The 10,173-nt window shown below is 24.9% G+C and overlaps 2 protein-coding genes across 8 annotated transcripts in view; both read right to left on the minus strand.

The window, feature by feature from the left end:
* Positions 1-7,094, minus strand: part of LOC122716223 (la-related protein Larp4B) — a 10,494-nt gene extending 3,400 nt beyond the window's left edge. For 3 of the 7 annotated variants that reach the window (XR_006346982.1, XM_043939112.1, XM_043939106.1), the window contains exons 1-7: positions 6,754-7,053; positions 4,944-5,310; positions 4,281-4,530; positions 3,866-4,006; positions 3,235-3,459; positions 2,741-2,883; positions 1,704-2,549 (exon numbers count right to left, since the gene is read on the minus strand). Coding sequence is in view for 6 of the 7 variants with exons in the window: in XM_043939112.1 (XP_043795047.1) it covers positions 1,704-2,549; positions 2,741-2,883; positions 3,235-3,459; positions 3,866-4,006; positions 4,281-4,530; positions 4,944-5,310; positions 6,754-6,769 (1,988 nt within the window). In the remaining variant the exon portion in view is untranslated. Of the gene's footprint in view, positions 1-1,703; positions 2,550-2,740; positions 2,884-3,234; positions 3,460-3,865; positions 4,007-4,280; positions 4,531-4,943; positions 5,311-6,483 lie in introns of all 7 variants that reach the window. The other 4 variants (XM_043939107.1, XM_043939109.1, XM_043939108.1 and 1 more) reach the window with 4 other exon arrangements.
* A 690-nt stretch (positions 7,095-7,784) lies between these two features.
* On the minus strand, positions 7,785-10,082 carry LOC122716275 (eukaryotic translation initiation factor eIF1). Its single transcript, XM_043939191.1, has 3 exons — positions 9,922-10,082; positions 9,547-9,704; positions 7,785-8,634 (listed from the first exon to the last, which is right to left on the minus strand). Exons 1-3 carry the CDS (start codon positions 9,947-9,949, stop codon positions 8,488-8,490), a joined length of 333 nt encoding a protein of 110 aa, XP_043795126.1. The 5' UTR covers positions 9,950-10,082; the 3' UTR covers positions 7,785-8,487.
* Between the last annotated feature and the right edge of the window lie 91 nt (positions 10,083-10,173).

Genomic DNA, 10,173 nt, shown 5'->3' on the forward strand with positions numbered 1-10,173 from the left:
TGATGATGATGATGATGATGATGATGATGATGATGATGATGATGATAATGATAATAACAATAACAATAACAATAATAATAATAATAATAATAATAATAATAATAATAATAATAATAAAATAATGATACTATTAATAATAAAATAATAACAAATTCATATATTGAACCCTGAATAATATAATAGTTCATATATATTGTTCATTTGCCGCAATAATACAGGCAAGAAATATAAATTGTGCTACCACAGAGTACTGCATACATTCTTGCATACATACGCATTGCAATATTTTATTATATTTGATATACTATAGAAAAATGTTAAAACTTCTGACTACTATTAAATGAATACCTCGATTTTGAGCATTTTATGCTTTAAAATTAAACTTTACTTTTCATCGAGTGGAGCACCAGCTCTTATTTTAAAAATCTGTTCTTTAATATAAGAACTAAACTAACGAGGCATTCCAATATTAAAAACTTATCACTCGATGAGAAAAAAGATATAGCAATGAATAGAAATAAATGGCAAATTGAAACAACTGAGCACATCTACAAAATTAACCACCATAGAGAGTAAAATAATAATAAATTTAAAAAAGATATACCTACTTTTACTGCTCTATGTATGAGTATAACATAATTAAGAAAGGGAAAGTTTAAATTATAGCACAATAAACAAATTTTATATAATTTTAAAAATATTATATAAACATATACATGTTTATTATATAATATTTAAGATAGATATATTCTGAGAAAATTAAAAAAAATAATTTGTAATTATTTAAATAATTGTTTTAAAATGTTTTATATGTCAATAAAAATAAAATATAATAATTGCAAAATATGTTTGGTATCTTTTATTAATTATTGACAAATAAAAAAATCATACATGGACTACTTATTATTAATATAATGTAAAATTATTATTTTCCAAAAATAAAATATATATTTTAATATTCTCTATTCTTACTTATTTTATCAGAGTAATTAATTTATTACTTTTATCCATTCTATTTATGAATTAGTAAATAAGCATAAACTTTAACATTGTTATATTAACAGAACATAATATGTTGAAACTAACAAACTACCATATAACTACTTTCCCTTTCCTTCTTATATAGGTGATATGAAAATATAGGTGGACTATATAACTTTCACTAATACACATCCACCATAGAGCATAGCACGTATATAATGCAGCCAACACTATCAAACATAGCTTAGCAATTTTTCAGGCCTTATATGAGCCCTATATATAACTCATTCTGATGTAATATGTGTATGTGCGCGCGTGTTTATATGTATTGTATATATTTCTTGCGTATATCTATACATATATACATAATATATGCAATATATCGTTAAAAGCAATTAGAGAACTTTAACAATAATTTATAATAAGCAATACTTTAGAAATATAATTAAACATCTATTTGCTTTTACAATAAAAATAAAATATATATATATTCTATTACACACATGCACATACACAAATCATGTATGTACATATACAGACATACACACGTATATGTATTTATACATGTATTATACATATGCAAATACATAAACGTATGTATATATGCACATAAAATGTACTTATATATGTATAATTACGTATGTATTTATATACGTATGTATGTGTGTTTATATCTGTACGTTGTACGTATGTATGTATGTATAAGAAGAAAGCACACTCACTTATCAGGAGATGACGGGGGAGTGAGAGTGATGGTGCTGAGAGCGATGTCTGTGGAGTCATTGTTGCTAGCAGAAGCATTAGAGCTGACATTTGTAGATGCAACAGGAGTAGTTGATGTACTGCCAGAACCAGTTGGAGCTTCTAGCGAACCAGCATGACCACCAGCACTTGACCCTGGACTTGCAGACCTACTGCTGTTACTTGTCGCTTGTTGATGGTATTGTTGTGAAGTTCCTGTAGGTTCTTTTTCTTTGATGCTTTTCAATTTTGCAGTACCTTTAACTACATCTGAAAGCCTATTCTGCGATTGCGTACAATCTGTACCAACAGTTTCTACTGAAGCATTATGGGATTTTGCAAGATCAGCATCTAGGCCAGGAAGAGGAGGGAAAGCAGAAGCTTCCAAATCGAATTGTACCCCTCGATTACATTGAGTGTTATTATTACTGGCCGGGGTAGATTCTCTGATTGAAGGTAAGGGGCTACTATTAGCCTTTGATAATGACTCTTGGTCTTTGGTCCTACGATGCATACGATGACGCGGAAATTGTACTCCAGAGTCTAAAGTTTGAGTGTCATTTTCTTGGGATCCTTTTGTGTGACTGCTATTATAGTGAGTCTCTCCAGTTGCTACAATTGTATGTGAGGAATGGAACTTTGTGCCAGTTTGGTAGGAAGAAGAAGTTGGTTTCACCGTAGGCAAGCTTGAAGTAAATGTCGGAACTGTTGCTCCTAAAGATATTGGTGCCCCACTTATAGGTGGATGTGAAGTGCGTCCCATTGGCACCATGTTACCTCCACTATCCATCAAGCCTGGTCTTTCAGATCCATTTCTTTGCTTATTTCTGTGTCACATGTATATGTATATAAAATAAATTTTGAAAAAATAACGATATAAAATATATTAAAATACTAAATATTATTTACATTATTTACAAATTATTTTGCTAATAATTTTTTTCATGAAAAAATGCAATTTTTATAATAAAAAATTAATATATATTTCTGTATTATTATAAATTAATCATATTAATACCTGTGACGAGGATTATATCTTGCATTCTGTGGTTTAAATGTATTATGTGGTGTAATACCATTCATGAAAACACCTGACATATCAAAATAAGCAGGACTTGCAGGTCCCCAAGGCATCATTCCAGGAGGATAAAATGGTTGATGCTATAAAAAATATATGAAATTGTTAAGTTTTAAATAAGTTAAGTTTAAGTTTTAAATATTTAAAAAATTCTAATATAATTTGAAATATTTGAACCCAAAAATATTTTAATAATTAATAGTATATTTTATAATAGTAATTAATTAATATTTTATAATTAATAATTTTACGAAATCTAAAAAAAAAATATTTAAATATTAACTATAAATATTAAAATTTAAATAATATTCATAAAATGAGAATGAATTTTTCTATTTTCATTTCTTCATAAATTGTCATATTTTTAAAAATAACAAATTTAATTACTATATACTTTTTTCTTATAAAATTATAGAATACATATTTTTACTTACATATACATGAACCTGATTGGCATATGCTGGCATAGTAGTTTGTGGCATAGTAGTGCCATTTGTATAAAGAAAACGTTGCTGACCAGCTGTATAACTATTTGGATCATAAACAGGTGGTGGCGGTGGTGTTCTATAACCATTTTTAATTCCACCCACATTAGCAACTGCCGGGATTGGTAGCCTATTCATTGGTTTAGCTTTGATTCTAGCCATTATTGGCTTTCCCTAAATTATATATAATATGTATTAATTCATAAAATCATAAAATAAAAAAAATTATAATATATTTTGTTTATTATTTATTATTTATATTTATATTTATATAATATACAAATAAATCACATCACATAAAAAATTATTCTAATTTAATATGAAATTAATTTAATTTATATTATTAATTCATTTAATTAATCATTAAACATATACTTATATACACATAAATATCTCTTAATATCATTAAAAACTATCATTTAGTAAAATATAATGATTATATATATTATAAAATATATATAATTATTAAGTTAAATAATTAAATAATATGTTTCTAAAATATTTTTCAACAATTTTTACAATTAATATTTAAAAAAATATATATATTATAATATTATAAAAAATATTTATAATTAAATACCTGAAATTCCCGAACTTCTTCACGTAAAAACCTATAGGCCTTTTGAGCATCTTCATCAGATTCAAAAGTTACATACCAAGAACTGTTATGGGCAAATTCACATGAAATAAACCTTGGACATCCTTCTCCAGAGAATAAATTCTGAAATTCAAAATCATTGATATTCATAGAAAATATACAATAAATCAATTATAATAAAATAATTAATTTTTAAAGTTATAGAAAAATATAAATACATATTTATTAAATAAGAATATTGTTATAATAAAAAGTTTACATTTATCTGTTTAGATTTTCTATTTCTATTATACTATTCTATTATATTATACTACTAATTATATAAATAAAAAATTAAGAAGTAATATAAATATAATGTATAAATATATAAAAAAAATAATATGTATATTTTTCTCACTTTTACATCTTCCAATGGTGTACTATCTGGTATTTCACGAAGAATTACAATGCATCGTTTATGATTAGGTCTTACTTTCTGACCTTCTTCATCAACTTGTACATTTGGAGATTCTCTAAGAACCTCCGTTATAAGTTTTATATCCTTTGTTAATTTTTTTACTTGGTTGAAATTAGCTACTGTCCATATTGGTACATATTGATCATTATCCATTTGTGATAATAAATATGTATCATTAGCTAAGTTTTCTCTAAAGAAAAAAGAGAAAGAAAATAAAGTAAATAAATCACATACCAAAAAAATATTAATTATTAAAATTAAATTATGTTATACTTTTTCTATATTATTTAAAAACTTAAATTATAATAAATTTTTAAAATAAAAATATAATTTTAAAAAAATATAATAAACATAAAATATAATTATTATAATAAAATATACATATTAAATATCACATAATAAATATGTTTTAACTTAAGTTTATATTGATTATAAAAAATAATAATAAATGAAAAACATTTTATAAAAATATTATTATATATATCTAAATACAAAATTCAAAATTAATAACTATATTAAATTACAAAAAATATACAATAAACAAATTAAATTAGTAATAATCAATAAAATTTTATATGATATTAAAATTAAATTAAGTTTTACCTGGAGAAATAATATTCAAGTTGTGAAGAGAGCATTTGTTTAAGTTGTTCCAATGGTATACCAGGGGCAGACAAGTCACCCATTGGAGCAGGTTGATTTGGCACATCACCTAAAGGAGCAACATCCACTGGACCATAACCTGCAGCACCTCCTATACCTATAGCATGTTGCAGTGAAGGTTCTAAATTACCAACACCCGCCTCCAATATTAATTCATTTCCACTTGGAACACCGTTCATGATGTTATATTCCAAATTGGATGCAGTATTTCCAAGTGCACCCCCAACAGAACCCAAAGGTTCAGGGGTGGCTGGATATACCGCCCCTGGTGGGAGCTTCCCAATGTCCCCATTCATGTACACGTACCCTATAAAAAATATAAAATATAATTAACATCAAAAATATATAATATATTATTATATGTTAAAAATCGATTAATCCCTAATACATAATATACTTACATATTGTAATATGTAATATATAATTTAATTAGTAACTTATTTTTTAACTTTATTTATAAAGAATTTTACTTTAAATATTTCAATAAATTTTTTAAGTATTTAAATAATAAATTCAAAATAAAATCTCGTCTAATAATCATAATTCAATATATCAAAAATATATTAATAACAAAATCATATGAAATAATATTAAATAAATATTCATGATATATTCATGATATAAGAAAAATAAAATAAATAAAAATATATATTTTTTATAATTTTTATATTCCAATTAATATTAGATTCATATTTTATAAATAATCAAAGAAATCAATAACCTTGAAAAGTGACCTTTTACTTTTTTACTCCAAAAATTAATTATTATATTAAAAACATATTTATATTATCATATTATATTAAAAACATTAATATTATTTATAATCATGTAAAATAATTATAATAATTCAACTTTTCTTAAACATATAATTTTCAAATAATTTTTAATAATTTTTATAAATTCACATAAAATTTAATATTAAAATTTCAATTATTGAACTATTCTATTAGAAAAATAATTTCAAAAATATGATTAAACATATGTAATATGCATAATACATTAGCTGATGTAATACATTTGTAGTTCCTATATATACTCGTACATACATACATCACACACACAATTGAATTCGTATATATATGACACGGCTGTATAGATGTATAAGTGCCGCACGTATGATGCGCGCGCGTGTACTTATGTTCAATAGCCATATAGTTCGTGTGCATGATGCGTACATGTCTGCCTATATGTGCGCGCGCGCGCGCGGGCGTGTATGTGCATGCCGAAATGCATATATGTACACGAATTCAAATTATACAAATTTATTTACATGAAATCTAAACGAATCATAAAAAGAGAAATATAAAAATAGAAATTCTAAATTTTTTATATTTATGTGAAACAACTCTTTTTAAATAATTATATTTTAATTTTATATATACAATAAGAAATAATATAGAAAAGGTTTTAAATCATAATAAAAAATAAATTGTTTCACTGACTTTGTTGAAAGATAAAATTGAATGTTGATCGTACAAACCGTGCCACATGCTAAGATTTGGTCTTGTTCAATATCAATGTGCAATCGTCAAGCATTCACACTTAAACGTCACATTGTATCCTTCTGATATAGTTCTTTGGAAAAGGTTACGGCATGAAAAGTAAAAATTTTGAAAAGGCAAGATATGCAATATGTTGGATGCGATTAGCCAAATATAGAGCGAGACGTTGGCCGGGCCAACACGTTCACGCACGCAGATATGGTGACAACCACTTGGACAGTACACTTATGCGTATCGTATATCGTTACCGAAATCACCATTCATCCCGAAACAATCCCGGATTCCATGTGCCTTTATCAATAGGTGTTCTCGGCAGCTTCGTTTACTGGCTCGTTCTTCGGGTGTAAGTACCGTGAGCGCACACGGTTGTGCGCAAAAAACGCAACCTTATTCCTCGTTCTCAAGCTATGAATAGTTAGCCATAAGCATCTGCCCTCAATCCTCTACATCATTTGGATCAATGTGAGTCGCGCCGTTTTAGAATTTTATAAAATTCTTACCGAGAAGATGAATCAACTCAACACAATTTCTCAAGGAAACTACAAAATGGCCGACACAGAAAGGCACATGCCGTAGCTCAGTGCATTATGGGTCGTAAATATGTTGCTCGACTACAGTGATATCTGGTGGTTAGATTACTATGATTTATGCCCGGTAAATTTAAATTTTTAAAAATAATCAAATAATAGACTATCCACTTAATCGAAATTTTATATATTAATTGTTATATTAATATATTAGTAAATAAGTATATATTAAAATCGTAAAACAATTTTAATAATTTTATTGTGTATTATTAATAACTAATTAAATATATATTATGTTTAACCTAAATTTAATAAATTAAAGCATTCATTAACACATTTATATAATTACAAAAAAAAAAAGATTTATAAATATTTTTTCATTTATATAATCATATTTTCTTATGCTTTCTTTATTAAAATGTAAATAATAAATTATTATAATAAATAAAAAATTAATATCAATTTTATATTAGTTTTAGTAAATTAAAAAAAGCATATTAGTTTTTTACAATACGATTAATTAAATCTAAAAAGAATTAAAGTTAATTAAAAAAAAATGATTCTTATAATCTAAATTATTTTTAAGAATTTAATAAAATTTTTTTTTATTAAATATTAACATTTAAAAATTTAAATTTTTAATATACATTTTTAAATATTAAGATATACATTTTCTATTGTACTATTTATTTAATTTAAAAATATATTTTTTCATTGAAATTACATGGAAAGAAAATAGGTAGAAGTCAAAATAGTGGTGAATTACCATTTATTTAATACAGCCACATTTTTATTGAAAACAATTGATTTTGTCAATACTGTTTCAAAAAAAAAAAGATTGGCAATTCTCCTTCAAAATAAATCCATTACAATAAAAGATGATCCTTTCAATAAATAATACAATCAATATGGAAGTAAAGGCACAAAACTTGGAGATGATAATATAAAAACCAGGCCTGTTACCTTACTGTATAAACAAAACAAAGCATTCAGCATTACATACAATAAGCCAATCCGGTGCCTAAAATAATTCTTTTTTTAATATATATCTCTCTCTCCTTTCCTCTTTCTCTCTGAACACATCTATAGCGCCGAGATACATACTACCTAATTCCAAAAAGAAGAGCCATCCGTTGCTATGTGTATCTATTCCTTGTATAAGTATTTTCTCAAATTACTAATTAGTTATCACTACTACTTTAAAACGTGATGAGTTTAATGAATTACCTAACATAAGGCTGTAAAATATTGCTTCCTACAATCTTACAAATGTCTGATTAGAATATTGTGCCTATATCGTTACTGTTATATATTTTTTATTGAAATATATATGTGTATATAATAGGATATCTCACGATGTATCAACAAGTATTAGTGACTGATACAGATAATTTAAGATGATAAGGTGTTAATGAAGGTGGAGTGTTCTTAGATAGTGGCATGGGTGTTTGTTGGTTAAAAACCATGGACTTTGAGTTGGTCAGGTTTGGCTAGACCTGACTTTGTTAGCCACTGGCATATATTTTCTCGCTGGTCCCCCTGCAGCTGCAACACCTCTCCGTACTCCGGGTGTTCGATTACTGTCCCATTGCAGGCGAACTCCTAAAAGCAACAATTTTATTTTGTCCTTTCTTCTTATTTTATTCCACAAATATTTATATAATAAAATAAAAAATGTTTAAAATATAGAAAATAAAATCAAATTAAATTAAATTTAAATTTTTTACTTTGTACAATTGTCTTTATTACAATTGATAAAATTTATAATTATATTCATATTTCAAAAAAATAAATTATTTTAATTCTAAAGTAATATTTAAAAATTAAATAAAATTTTTCATTTTATGCATGCATATTCTTAAAATAATTAAATACAAATAATTAAATTAATAAAATTAATAATAATAAAAATAATAATATTAATAAAAATAATAAAAATTAATAAAATTAATAAAATTAAATAAAAATATCAATTTTATTCAATAAAATATATTCATATGATTACTGAAAAAAATTATTCATATAAATTTTGAATTATTCACTTTTTTATTACAGTTTTATTTGTTGTTTATTTATTTATTGTTGATTTGAATTATATATAATTATTTTATGAATATTATTATTTTATATGTATTAAAAATATATTATAAATATAAATTAAAAAAATTCTTTTATATGAAAATTAAACTCATATTTATTTTACTAATAATAAATAAATAAAAAATAAATAAAACATTAAAGTTAAATAATTATATCTATTTATGCTTTTATGTCAAATATATTTTATAAATAAAAATTTATTTTCAATAAATAATGTAATAAATATATATCTTATAAAAAAATTATATATACTACAAATATATTTATAATATAATAAAATAAAATATCATTTTTAGTTCTAATTAAATTTTAACTTTGAACATTTGTTTGCATCAGTTCTATTTTTAGCATAGTATCTGACACTGACAAAAGATTTAGTTATCCACAATTGCGAAGCAAATATAATTTTATTACCTTTTTACATGCTCTTACTATTTTCTTCAAGTCATATTCAGATGAAAGTCCTTGTACTGTTGTTAAGGTCTTCCGACCATTCCGTTGTTGAATCCTTATATGCACGAGACCGTCTTGGACATCATCATCTGAACCCTTGATTGCATCTGCAAAGGGGTCTGAAAAAACCAAATAATCCACATTTTATTAAAACTTATTCAATTTTACATTTAATTGATTTTTTTTTCGAAAAAAATAATTTTAGAAATAAAAATGAAAAAAAGAATATTAAATGTTAATTGCGTACTATGATGCAAGCAAAAGACGCCATCGCCATTTTGATAAAACTATCTTACAATATGATCAGTACTTCAAAACAGAAAATATAATATTTACCGAATGTGTTGAGATTCTGGATGGACATACGACAAACAAAATATATCCCCGGGAGATATAGAACTGCAAAGTGCAAATGCAGCTGAGAAAAATCACGGATGACGTAGGATAACAGAAGCACCACGCAAGAATACTGCTAAATCCAAAAAACCTTATGCAGAAGCTGAAGTCAACCGGAAGTAAAAGTTGCATTTGTCATGAACAGTGGGTGGGGTTGCGCATGCGCTTTTCTAATAAATAAGTGTCGTTTAC

Source organism: Apis laboriosa, unplaced genomic scaffold, assembly GCF_014066325.1.
Source record: "Apis laboriosa isolate Shangri-la unplaced genomic scaffold, ASM1406632v1 scaffold43_cov150, whole genome shotgun sequence".
NCBI classification, from domain to species: domain Eukaryota; kingdom Metazoa; phylum Arthropoda; class Insecta; order Hymenoptera; family Apidae; genus Apis; species Apis laboriosa.

What these genes read in the sequence shown, in the direction of transcription:
- LOC122716275 (XM_043939191.1), bottom strand. Translation starts at nt 9,949, where the DNA reads ATGTCCATCCAGAATCTCAACACATTCG. An exon ending in CCAGAATCTCAACACATTCG is followed by an intron (nt 9,705 to 9,921) that starts GTAAATATTATA and finishes TGGTTTTTTCAG; the next exon opens with ACCCCTTTGCAGATGCAATC. An exon ending in TAGTAAGAGCATGTAAAAAG is followed by an intron (nt 8,635 to 9,546) that starts GTAATAAAATTA and finishes TGTTGCTTTTAG; the next exon opens with GAGTTCGCCTGCAATGGGAC.